The sequence below is a fragment of the Hyperoodon ampullatus genome, assembly GCF_949752795.1.
Source record: "Hyperoodon ampullatus genome assembly, chromosome: 20".
Lineage (NCBI taxonomy): Eukaryota > Metazoa > Chordata > Mammalia > Artiodactyla > Ziphiidae > Hyperoodon > Hyperoodon ampullatus.
The window spans coordinates 12,944,837-12,958,423 of record NC_136933.1 but is presented as its reverse complement, the minus strand read 5'-3'; the positions used below and the strand labels follow the sequence as shown (position 1 = coordinate 12,958,423).

At 34.9% G+C, this 13,587-nt stretch overlaps 1 protein-coding gene across 2 annotated transcripts in view; it reads left to right on the top strand.

The window, feature by feature from the left end:
* WRN (WRN RecQ like helicase) overlaps positions 1-13,587 on the top strand; it is a gene marked incomplete at its 5' end in the record, with an annotated part of 102,714 nt that overhangs the window by 75,744 nt on the left and 13,383 nt on the right. For both annotated transcript variants that reach the window (XM_079726533.1, XM_079726532.1), the window contains 7 exons: positions 2,484-2,654; positions 2,731-2,828; positions 3,854-3,923; positions 4,754-4,830; positions 10,688-10,763; positions 10,989-11,101; positions 12,777-12,891. In XM_079726533.1, the coding sequence (XP_079582659.1) occupies positions 2,484-2,654; positions 2,731-2,828; positions 3,854-3,923; positions 4,754-4,830; positions 10,688-10,763; positions 10,989-11,101; positions 12,777-12,891 (720 nt within the window). The remainder of the gene's footprint in view (positions 1-2,483; positions 2,655-2,730; positions 2,829-3,853; positions 3,924-4,753; positions 4,831-10,687; positions 10,764-10,988; positions 11,102-12,776; positions 12,892-13,587) is intronic.

Here is a 13,587-nt window from a genome sequence, read left to right as displayed (position 1 = left end):
TGTGGTACGTGGGCCTCTCACTGTTGTGGCCTCTCCCGTTGCGGAGCACAGGCTCCGGACGCGCAGGCTCAGTGGCCATGGCTCATGGGCCCAGCCGCTCCGCAGCATGTGGGATCTTCCCGGACCGGGGCACAAACCCGCGTTCCCTGCATCGGCAGGCGGACTCTCAACCGCTGCGCCACCAGGGAAGCCCAAGTCTGTGTTTTAAAAAAGCTCAGTGTATCTAGGCACTGATGTGTCTCTGATGGGAACTTTCCTAATCTAATCTAATTTCAGCCTAGATTTCTTTATGTGAGGGATCAGTCTTTTTAGGTTATTTCACTTGTATTCACATTTTTAACATTCCAAAATCATAAACTTGTAACCATAACGTTTTCATCAGTTGAACAAAACCAATACATTTGTAATATAGTGAGGCTTATAGTGCCTGAGTTATGTCTGCTGGAACTCATTCTGTATATTCTTTTCATTTTGTTCCCTGGATTTGAATATGCACTGATTGTTAAACCATCATTAGAGTATAGATGAAATATAAAAATGTTGAGTGACAGGATGTGCCTATTTCTAAAATTTTAGATTGTATTTAATATTGAAAATTTTAGAATACAGGAACTTCTTGACATACTCAAGGAGTGAATGTTTTTGAAACATGAATATAATCTAAAATACAGTATTTGTTATGAAACTCATGATCAGTCTAGCGAATTTAAACAGAAAGGTATTTATTACTGGGTGTTAAGTGGCTTAGAGTATTGTTGATAAGATTATACTGCAAAATAAATTGCCATGGAAGCAGTTGCCTCTTCTGTGGTTAAGAAGTTATCTGTCAGTGCCTGACCCCAAACTGCGCTGAATAGGGAGCTATAACAATCAGGAAGGTTCTATTTCTGCTCGATCTGGGAGCTGCCTTCTATAATCTGTATCAACAAAATGAATGTCTCCTGTTACTTAGGAAGCTAGAAGCTGTATGCTAGGTTCTTTGCTAACACTTTCTCATAAAAAGCAAACCCCTCCACAGTCATGCATACCTGCAAACAGCAAAGTAGACCCCTTTGCCTCACTTCCTGCATGTAGATGTCATGCAAAAATGCCTTTGTTTAGTGAACTTAAATTACATCCAGAAGCCTAGTTGAAACAAAGTTTGAGAAATAGTGTTTGTAACTTACCAGATTCTGTGGTAGAAGTCACAGTGGAGGAAAGGCAGAATGACCCTCGAATTACAATCTGCTGTATTCACTGCAAGTACATTAGATAGAAGCAATTCTCCAGAGAGCCCTGTGTTCATATAGTACCATACACATTTAAAAGTAGTATTTAGATGTGTAGGATGGATGAAGGAGGTAATCAAGGACTTCCCTGGTGACACAGTGGTTAAGAATCTGCCTGCCAATGCAGGGGACATGGGTTCGAGCCCTGATCTGGGAAGATCCCACATGCCACAGAGCAGCTAAGCCCGTGCGCCACAACTACCGAGCCTACGCTCTAGAGACCACGAGCCACAACTACTGAGCCCACGTGCCACAGCTACTGAAGCCCATGCGCCTAGAACCCGTGCTCCACAACAAGAGAAGCCACCTAGAGCCTGTGCTCGGCAACAAGAGAAGCCACCGCAATGAGAAGCCCACGCACCGCAACGAAGAGCAGCCCCCGCTCACCGCAACTAGTGAAAGCCTGTGGGCAGCAATGAAAACCCAATGCATCCAAAAATAAATAAATAAATAAATAATTTAAAAGGGGTAATCAGAGGGCAAAGTGAATAGAAAAAGTTCTCTGTGGAGAGTGAAGGTGGGGATAGTCATTTCCATTAGAGGAGAAGAGAATTGCATATGATGGGCTAGCTTCCCCAATATTTCTAGACCTTGACGGCTGTGAAGAGTCTCCGATCGGAATCCTCTGGTCACTTAGGGAAAAATATCTCAAAAGCATCAGCTGTCTAGCATGCACCTGCTTTTTCTGATGTATCTCAGTGAAGCAGCTAAATCAGAAATGATTAAGTAAACTTTGCTGAAACAGCACGGACAAAAAGCACAGTAATGACAACAATGCAGTGGAAACCTGAGTCTTGGCACTGCACTCACTGATTAGCAGCTATGGGTCACACTGCCTTTAACACCCATGCTTCAAGTCTTGAGCTGTAGATTTATGATCACGATTTTCAAACAATAATGTGAGTATGTTAATAAAAGGTCTAAATAGCAAAGGTTAAATATTCCAAATATATCCAAACCTATGCATTGGGAAATGCATGTGATTTATATATGAAATTTCCTGCCGTTATTTAAAACAGAAAAGGAACACTATTTTGAGTGTATTTATTTGTGACTTAAGTAATCAGAGCAAGCAGGAGGGGTTTAAAAATTCTGTAGGTTTTTAAGGCTGAAATTTAGTGTTAAAGCCAAAGAATCAATAGACGGTTTCGTGTTTTACATCTCCTGTTTAATTAAATAAACATTTTAAGGAATTGATTTTATGCCTAATTTCAGAATTCCCAGCGACTTGAAGATAAATATCGCAGTCACAGTTTCTTTGGCACTGGCAAGGATCACACAGAGAATTGGTGGAAGGTTTTTTCCCATCAGCTCATAACTGAGGGATTCTTGGTAGAAGTTCCTGGGCAAAGCAAATTTGTAAAGATTTGCACCCTTACAGAAAAGGTAAACAATGTAGAAGTCTGCCTGTTTGATTGAATTTTCTCACTGTGCATTAAAAGATTCTTCTTGTGTTCAATAGGGTAGAAATTGGCTAGCTGAAGCCAAAACAGAATCTCCTCAAAGCCTTATCCTTCAAGCTAATGAAGAATTGTGTCCAAGGGAGTTTTTTCTACCAAGGTTCATTTTTCAGTTTTTTTTTAAACTTCTGGGTTTTCTGTTATTTAAATGATTCATTTTGTACCAATTTACAGGTACCATACAAAGTAAAATGAGTAAAGATAATCATTTTTGCATACCTCTTTTAGTCAGTTTGGGTGTGGGAGTCAGTAGGGAGAATGATAAATCATAGAACACTGTCCTGGTGAATAGGAAATAGATGACTATAGTACTTAGAAAGCTGCTCTCCTCTAGATTAAAGAAGTGTATAGCACAGGGAACTATATTCAGTATCTTGTAATAAACTATACTGGAAAAGAATCAGGAAAAAAAAGAATATAGATATATACATACATATATGTATAACTAAGTAACTTTGCTGTACACTTGAAACTAATACAATATTGCAAATCAACTATGCTTCAATTAAAATAAAAAAATAAATAAATAAAATAAAGAAGCAGCATTGAGGTAAATGTTGAAGAATCTATATACCATATTTCCTTCTTATGTATAGAGGACAGGAAGGGAATACACGTGTTGCCTACTTTTTAGTACCTTTACATGTTATCGATCATCTTTCAATTTTTTTTAAATTGAAATATAATTGACATTTAACATTGTGTAAGTTTGAAGTGTACAAGTGTTGGTTTGATACATTTATATATTGCATTGTGATTATGGCAATAGCGTTAGATAATACTTTATCACATCACTTGAATAGCACTTCTTTTTTGTGTAGAGAACAATTAAGATCTAGTCTCTGAGCAACTTTGAAGTTTATAATACAGTATTATTGACCATAACCATTATGTTGTACTTTAGATTATCAGTTTTACTTTTAAACTTAAAAAACTTTAAAGAGTTTTAAGTCTAGACTTCGAAGAGCTTAAGCTCTTTGGAGGGGAAAAATCAATTTAAAAAAGCATCAGTTCTAAAAGAGTAATATAACCGTATCTGCCTTTCTAAGAGTGGAGGTGTGATGATTCATGTATTAGAAAATTACATTTTAACATTTGAGATAATTTAATTTTATTATTTTTCAGTTCTAAAGCTGTATCTTCCGGCACTGAGCAACATTCCTCTAATCAAGTACCAATTGAATTAACTTCAGAGGTTTGTTTTTATTAAAGAGATGGTTCTTATTATTTCATTCTTTATTGATGCAACTCCTGTTTAAAATTTTTCTGTTTTATTTCCACTCAAAGAGGAAAATGCCATATATAACAAGATACAAAGTGTGGAAAGAGAAATGATATGAACAGAATAAAATATGCAATATATGATTTCTGGGGTTAATAGAACAGAAGTATCTGAGAAAGTAATATTTATTTTTTTTCTTTTAAGCCTATTTTATAACTCATTTGGCTTCGATATTATAACACTTTTTATAATATCTTTTTTTGGATATCATAATACTTTTAGTTGATGGAAAAATAAGCCTGATTCCTAAATGTTCTCATTATAGTTACATAGACACATACACATACACACCTTTTCTTGCTTTGTTTTGGATCTTAGGTAACTATTACAGATTAAATACTTATCCACAGGCTGACATCCACTAATGAGGATACTAGGGTGATGGGATGATGGACAAATGTGCTGAATTAAATTTTCTGGTGAACTTTTTCTGCTTTATTAAAGTATACACAATGTAATTGAATCATTTTTGTGACTTTGGCTCTTGCTATGTCTCTAAGAATTCTTTTGATCTTATATTCTCTATAGATTTGGGAGGAATGGGATATTACATTGCATTTCTAACTGCCTTTAGAGCCCTAGAAGTTGATAATTCATGAGCTTATTTTCAGATGATTTATTTGATGAGTTGGTTAGTAAAAGGAAAAATTATTGTAATATTTTGTATCTTATTTTCTTCATTTTTAAAAGTTTTTTGAAACTTCTCTCTTTTTTTTTTGAATGGACCTTTATATGTTTAAAAGCAGTCCAGCATGTCTAAGATGTATTCTTACAAAGCACGTGATAAAATTTCTTCTGGGAGGAACATTCCTGAAAAAAGGTACAGAATTCACATCTTTATTTTCTATACTCACTTCATTTGCACTTTTTCTCATTCTTTCCTAGAGAGAAAGGTCTGTCAGATGTTGGGCTATTTCATTGGCAGAAGGAAGTGAAAACATAAGCCTCTAATATTATAATTATTAAAGCAGACTTATAAAATGATAGTTTTAATATTAATTTAATAGCTAACACTTCTGGGCATTATTATTTGCCAGATTCTGTGCTAAATGCTAAGCATTTTATAAGTAATATCTCATTTAATTCTTACAGTAACCTATGAGTTAGCTACTATTATTTATTCCCATTTTACAGTTGAAGAGACTAAAGGTTAAGAAGTTAACTAACTTGTTAGGAGCATCCATCTAATAACAGAGCTGACTTTCAGATCTATATTTGTCAACCTCTAGCATCTAAACACTATTATTATATTATATTTGTATGAAATATGTATATATTCTGACTCCATTTAAAAAAAAAGATCTTATGGCAACATAAAATGGTAGATATTGGGGTTGGTAGAGAATAAAGGTATTGCACCTATTGTGCTCTCAAGCTTAATGACTTTCTGACTTAATAAAAGTGTAGAGAATGTACAGAATTACAGAAGGTCTGAAAATGGAGAATTTAAAGAACTTGTTAGGACATATGCACAGATTAAGTGGACTCCACTTACATACATAGCAGGTGAAAGAAAATGGTCTGTTCTTTAAGGGTTTGCTCACTTAGATAGGTCATACTACTTTGGATCTGATAGAAACATTTACCATAATACCAGTCTCCTACGCCAGATAATTTCTTTTTGTTTGGGTATATATATACTGTATTTAATGTAAACAGAGGGTTTAAGGAGTGTGCAAAACAATATACCTGTTCAATATGCTGAAGCATTTCTTCATGTAAACACTCCCTGTGGCATCTTCTTTGTGCCATGTACTATTCTAGGCACTGGGATTCAGTGGAGGATAATAGAGACGTAGTCACTGGCCCTCCCAGAGTTTATATTCTAGTGGAATATACACATAAGGGAACAGAAAATTACAATCCAGGGTTGTAACACTTTGGAAACACTTTGGAAGTGACACTTGAGGCTTAAGTAGCAGTTGGGTGAAGTGAAGGGATGTTTTCTAAGCAGAGGAATGGTCCATGTACTAAAACCTGAAAGCAAGAGAGGGTATGACACAATTGAGGGATTCAGCAGTTTGCAGTTAATTCCCTGATAGAGGGAAGCAAGGGAGTGGGAAAATTTAAGACTGGAGAGTTGAACAGGGTCTCAAATATCCAGTTCCTTTCAAGCACTCCATTTGATCATAAAAGCAGTTGGGCGCTAAGGAAAGGTTTTAGGCAGAACAGTGACATGATCAAATTTATGATTGAGAACAGGGGTTGACAAACATGAAGGATCAGATAGGAAATAATTTAGGCTTTGAGGGTCAGGTGGTCTCTGTCTCAACTACACAGCTTTGCCGTTGTGGCCTCAAAGCAGCCATGGATGATATGTAAATGAATGAGTGTGGCTGTGTTCCAATAAAACTTTATTTAGGGACACTGTTTTGATTTTCATATAATTTTCACATGTCACAAAATGTTCTCCTCTTGATTTTTTTAGCTATTAAAAAAATGTAGAAGAAGCCATTCTTAACTACAAGCCTTACCAGAACAGACAGATTTGGCCTGTGCACTCCTAGCATGCCAACCTGTGGTAGATGACTCTGGCTGTGGAGGGAATGGACTGCAGGAGGATCATAGTTGTAGAGACACAAATAGGGAGGCTGTTGCTGTGTTGTTTACAAGAGGCTATGGTAGATTAGTCAAGGGAAGTGGCAGTGGGTGGGGAGAGAGAGATTTGTAAGATATTTAGGAGATGGAATTGTTAGGACTCAGTGATTGAAAAGATAGGCAGGTTAAGGAAGATGGAGGACTTGACTGTGAAGCTTGGGTTTTTGTCTTTGATGGTGGGTAAGTGCTGCCATTTCCTTCACTGGGCTATGTAAGAGGAAGACAGGTTTGAAGGGCTGCATGTTTAGGGGATGAGGTTAAATTAGTTTAGTGATAGACATACTAAGTTTGAGACACCTGTAGAGTGGTCCAGAAGTTAATTTTAATATATGGGCTTAGTGTACAGAAGTGACGAAGATGCTTACATATCAATAACTATTATTTTAAATTTCATTTGAATTTTCATTAAAATAATACATGTGAATGTTTTTAAAAGTCAGTTGAGACTTAAAGGCATATAACAAAGCACACCAGTTCACACCCTTCTCAAACCCATTTTATTCTGTTCTATAGAAGCAATCACCCTCAGATCTTCTGACCAGTTTCTATGGTATTGGCCTCCATATTTCTTTTTTTAAAAACACCTTTTTGGGACTTCCCTGGCAGTCCAGTGGTTAAGACTCTGCACTTCCAATGCAGCAGGTGTGGGTTTGATCCCTCGTCGGGGGGGAGCTAAGATCCCACTTGCTGCACAGTGCGGCCAAAAAAACAAACACCTTTTCAGCATATATTTTATTAATATTTATTGTACATTTTGAAAGGCTGAAAAAAAGTGGAGAAAAGGCTAAGAGGGCTATTGTTGACAATAACTCATCTTTCCTTTTTTTAAAAAATGAAGTATAGTTGATTTACAATATAGTTTCAGGTGTACAGCATAGTGATTCAGTATTCTTACAGATTATACTCCGTTAAAAGTTATTACAAGATAATGGCTGAAATTCCTTGTGCTATAAAATACACCCTTGTTGCTTATATATTTTATATATAGTAGTTTGTATCTTTCAATCCCATACCCCTAATTAGCCCCTCCCCTTTTCCCTTTGGTGTAAAACCTGTGAGTTTTGCATATACATTCATTTGTATTATTTTTTAGACTCCACATACAAGTGATATCATACAGTATTTGCCTTTCTCTTCCTGACTTATTTCGCTACACATAATATTCTCTAGGTCCATCCATGTTGTTGTAAATAGCAGAATTTCATAATAGCAAAGAATTTCATTCTTTTTTACGGCTGAGTAATATTCCATTGTATGTATCTACACCATATCTTTTTTATCCATTTGTCTGTTGATGGGCATTTGGGTTGCTTCCATATCTTGACTATTGTAAATAGTGAACATTGAGGTGCATGTATCTTTTTGTATTAGTGTTTTTGTTTTTTCTGGCTGTGTCCTTTTGAATTATTGTTTTCTCAGGGTATATGGCCAGGAGTGGGATTGCTGGATCATATGGTAGCTCTATTTTTGGTTTTTTGAGGAACTTCCATACTGTTGTCCATGGTGGTTGCATCAATTTACATTCCCACCAACAGTGCACAAGGGTTCCCTTTTCTCCACACCCTCTCCAGCATTTGTTATTTGTAGACTCTTGGATGGTAGCCATTCTGACGGGTATGAGGTTGCCTCTGTATTTCTAAGTGACATGCTTAGATTACTATTTTTTTGACTTACCAGTTTTAGAAATTTTCTGTTGACATCCTATAATGGTAAATTAGGGCTTGTCTCCCATATCCCCTTCCTTCATTTCTTCTCCATCAATGTCACGTCCCCCCCTTCCTTAGAACAAAATTATATTTCAATTTTTGGTCAAATTAATGATTTGTTTTTACATTATTGTATCTACTCAAATATTATATAACACTAAGGCAATCTGTGTTATTATGCCACCACTCTTAATTTTCTTTGATGTTAATCTCTTTTTTATTTTCTTTACTTGTTTAGTGTTCCTATTACTAATTTTTCTTTTATAGTAGGTCCTCGTTGGTTATCTTTTTAAAATATAGCAGTGGGTACATGTCAGTCCCAAATTCTGAATCTATCCCTCTCCCCAACCCTTCCTCCCTGGTAACCATAAATTCATTCTGTAAGTCTGTGAGTCTGTTTCTGTTTTGTAATCAAGTTCATTTGTATCACTTTTTTTTTTTTTTTTAGATTCCACTTATAAGCGATATCATAATGATATTGGTCTTTCTCTGTCTGACTTACTTCACTTAGTGTGAAAATCTCCAGGTCCATCCATGTTGCTGCAAATGGCATTATTTCGTTGTTTTTAATGCCTGAGTAAGCTATTATTAATTTTTATTTTCTCCTATTTTCAATCTGTTTTTATTTGTTTACTCTCTTGGAGAGTTCCTTGACTTTATATCCCCTCCCATCGGGTGACATTTTAATTTTAGATATCAAATTGTTCATTTCTAAGAACTATTTGTTCTTGTTCTCTTTCTTTAATCATGTATAGCAATCTTTTCTTGATTCATGGTTAGAAGATTTCCACTTACCTCTTCAATGATATTCATTATATATTTTGTTTTTTTTTAAGATTTTCATGATTTTTCTATCATAATTTATTCCAGACTTACTGAGATTCCTTTTTTTAAAATAAATTTATTTTATTTTTATTTATTTATTTTTGGCTGCGTTGGGTCTTCATTGCTGCACACGGGCTTTCTCTAGTTGCGGCGAGCAGGGGCTACTCTTCATTGCGGTGCATGGGCTTCTTATTGCAGTGGCTTCTCTTGTGGAGCACAGGCTGTAGGCGAGTGGGCTTCAGTAGTTGTGGCACGTGGGCTCAGTAGTCGTGGCTCACGGGCTCTAGAGCACAGGCTCAGTAGTTGTGGCACAGGGGCTTAGTTGCTCTGCGGCATGTGGGATCTTCCCAGACCAGGGCTTGAACCCGTGTCCCCTGCATTGGCAGGCAGATTCTTAACCACTGCACCACCAGGGAAGTCCCTTATTATATATTTTGTACTTTTCTTCTGTGCACTTGTAATAGCATTCATAGGCAAAACATTTTCCAGCAAACATTTTCCACATATTTTTCTGCTTCAGGGATATGTTACACAGAATTTTGCCAGTATATATGATAATAAAATTTTTTTGTGAAATAATTTAACATACTAATTTTCAAATAGTCCATTAGTATAAAGATTTCCATAAATACTAAGATAAAGGTAAATATCTTATTACTTAAAACAAATTTATAGTTGTCTTGAGTCACCTGCTATGACTAATTCTTTGAACTGGAGTTTTCTTTCCTCATGTTCAGATCTCTTTATTCTAGTGATAAAATCTGATAATTGTAAAAATGAAGTCTTACTTTACACTGTAAATTTTTAATTCTTGAAACAGGGAAATTTATAAACATTTCTTAAATATCAAACATGTTCTTCTCTTTACCCTCCAAAAGCAGAAATTTCTTTAAATTTGACACCTTTTACATAGGCTATTCTATACAATTTCATTTTTATAACTTTTCCTCTTTATAATTAATTTATCTGTGAAATTGCCTCTTGTAGAACCTGGTTTTCTATCTAGTTTGCTGTCTTGCACCTCTCATACCATGTTAATTGCTAATTGGGTGTTTTAAATTCTTCTTTCGAGGAGCCAAAGGCAAAATTACTCCTTTTGGCTTATTTTTTTTAGTTTGATTCTGAAGAAAAATGTGAATAATTTGATTAATTACATGCTAATGTTCCTCAACAGCCAAAAAATAGTGCTATCACAAGAAGAATTATAGATTGTATCATTCTTGGTTAGAAAAATTTTACTTTGGTATAGATAAGGAGTATTTTCTTTCAAAGTATTTGATTGATGAGGAGGAGGCGAATGCTGTTCTTAATTGCACCAATTTTGTGATTGATTCAAATTATAGTTTTAACTTTACCTCTATAATGAATGTATTTGATACAAAATGTTTCAAATCTAGGCTGTCATTTAAGTAACAGTTGCCTTACTGGTATTGTGACAAATAAATGTTAATATTGTTTTGGAAAGATATTCTCATTTTGGGGGCAAAATAAAAAGTGAACTTGGAAAAAGAAAAGCTTTTATTATTTCTTTTCTTTTAAATGTTTTAGCATCATGGTGACATCACCAGGAAAATATTACAAGTCCTCAGAACCTGTTATTTCAGCCGAAGAGCAGGAGACTCAGGTATGGCTTTTGTAAAAAGGCAGTTAGTTTTTGAGAAGATAGTTACGAGTCTATGCATGCTTAAAATTCTCTTGCCAGTATTTTAAAAATTGTTCTTTAGCTAAGAGTCTAAGATACAGTTCATTTTTCATCCTAAGGGGGAAATGTAATATCTGAAGCTCTAAAAATAAAGGGCTGGATTTTTCTAAGTACATTTAAACAAATGTTTCTTTGCTTTTCGTTCAGACTATATTATATGGCAAATTGGTGGAAGCTAGGCAGAAACATGCCAATAAAATGAATGCTCCTCCAGCTATTCTGGCAACAAATAAGATACTGGTGGATATGGCCCAAATGAGGTAAACTATTTGCATATTTCTAACTTATTTTCTTCTAACATAATAGATTTGTAAAGTACATCATTTAGCGATAATATGACTATGGCTCCAGCAGTCACATCCAAGAGGTGGTTCCCAAATCTCCCATGTTGCTGCCAATGATCTGTTTCTTCACTGAGCGTTAGTCCCACATGAAACCAACTGTTTTCAGCAATCAGATCCTGTGTATATAAAATCTAACTCACTACCCACCAACCCTCCGTACATGCATTTCATGAAAATGCCAAAACTCTTCCTTCTGAATTCCTTATTTTTGTTAGTCATACTGTCATGTTCCTAGTCATGCCTGTTTAATACCTCTGATATTACTTTTACTCTTCTAACATATATCCCCATCTTTCTCTTATATAGTTTTTAGACTTTTTCATTTCAGTGTTTCTTCTGTGTCTGTCTATGCTTTTCTTTTTTTAGTGACACCGTGGTAGTTCAGACCATTACCCTTGGACTGTTGCAAAAGCCTCTAACTAGTTACTCTTTCTTCAGCCTCTCCCTCTCTCTGTTTCGTCTGATATGTGAATACCAAATTAATCTTTATCATGTTGTACTTCTGCTTAACTAGTTTCCCACTGTCTTAACTTACTTAGCCCACAATTCAAGGCCTTCCATTTATGGACTTAAACCTTCTTTTCCATCTGAGTCACAGAATTTTAATGCTTAATCTTACCTAGATTGTTTACCATTTGTTTGTCTCCTTCTCAACTTCCATATACTTATTTAGAATGTTGCTTCTGACTTGTAGTTTCCTTGGTTTCCCAAAACTCCTATTAGGAAATCCTTTAAGATCTGGCTTTATTGTTATTTGCTCCATGAAGCCTTCCATGTTTTTATCAGCAAAGTGATTCCTCTGTGGAATGCATAAAGGACTTTTAAATGTAAATTTAAAAGATGATTCTATGGCATTTATTACATAATGCTTTATTTTTTTGTTACTATTGGTATTCATGTATATGTGTCTTCTAGATTTTAAACTCTGTGATGAAGATGTTATATTCCTCATCTTTTTGTGTTTTCCAAAGCACCTAGCACAATGCCTAATAATCACTAGGTGGTCAATAAATATTTAGAAGAAATTATTTCCAAAGAATTGTTGCTTGGTAATTGTACTCATCTTGTATACTTCCTTTTCAAAAATTGTTTCTGTTGCTAAATTTCATTCAAGAGATGTTACTTTAGAGAAGAATTTTCTAATAATGTTACATAGTGCATATATCTTATAATAATTATTTCATTAAAAATAAATATTCAAAGACCACATTTTAATATTCAGTGAAGATATTTAAAGGAAAAGGAGTAATCATTAGATTGGCAGATTTTTAGAAAGAAGACATCAGACATTCTCTTCATATTGGACACAATAAGAAATATTAAAAGCCTGAAGTAGTTAGTTAGCTAGTTTATTGTTACAGGTAAAAACTTTGTAAATAATGAATGAGATTTTCTTCTGAGTTTCTTAGCCTCTTAGTTGTCCTCTAAGAATCATAAAACACAATTACTTGTTTTATACATTGTTTTTGGTTGCTGGAAAAAAATCCATGTTTATTGAGTGTCAGTATTGAAGCTAAATATCTATCAGCTGTGTTGCTGGAGTGGTAACGTTTCAGTGGTTTCTTGACTTTTTAATTTTTTAAAACGACAGACCTACTACAGTTGAAAATGTGAAAAGGATCGATGGTGTTTCTGAAGGCAAAGCTACGATGTTGGCCCCTCTGTTGGAAGTCATCAAACATTTCTGTCAAATAACTAGTCTTCAGGTAAAATACTATGGTTTGCAGGAGTTCTGAGAGAATAAACTTTTTGACAATTACAAAACACCCTTCAAAAGCAGCATTTTTTATTTCTATGCTGGACACAGAAAATGAATCAGATAGTTTCTATAGTAAATCAGTTATAAAAACATGTTATCTATTTTTTTAATTGAAGTATAGTTGACTTAAAATATTATATTAGTTTCAGATGTACAACATAGTGATTCAATATTTTTATATATTATACTCTAAAGTTATTATAAAATATTGGCTATATGCCCTGTGCTGTACATTACATCCTTGTAACTTATTTGTTTTATACCCAGTAGTTTGTACCTCTTAACTCCCTTTCCCATCTTGCCCCTTCCTCCACCTCTCTCCCCACTGATAACCACTAGTTACCTAATTTTTAAGATGATTCTGAAGTAACAGTTGTCAAACCTGCTTATGTCTGTTTATTTTGTTGAGAGGTTTTGTTTTTAAATCTGAATAAGTACTGTATTTTAGACTAAGAATTTATTTTACCTTCAAATGTAGATAGAAATTAAAGCTTCATTCATTCATTCGCTGTTCACTTCTGGGGGATTAGGGGACTAATTTAGAGGCAGAGTGGTCCACGTTATAGTTCATTTTTAGTCCCTCTTATTGGCTTAAAGGGAAGACTAGGAATTTCTAGTTTTACAACCATGTTTGTAATTACAA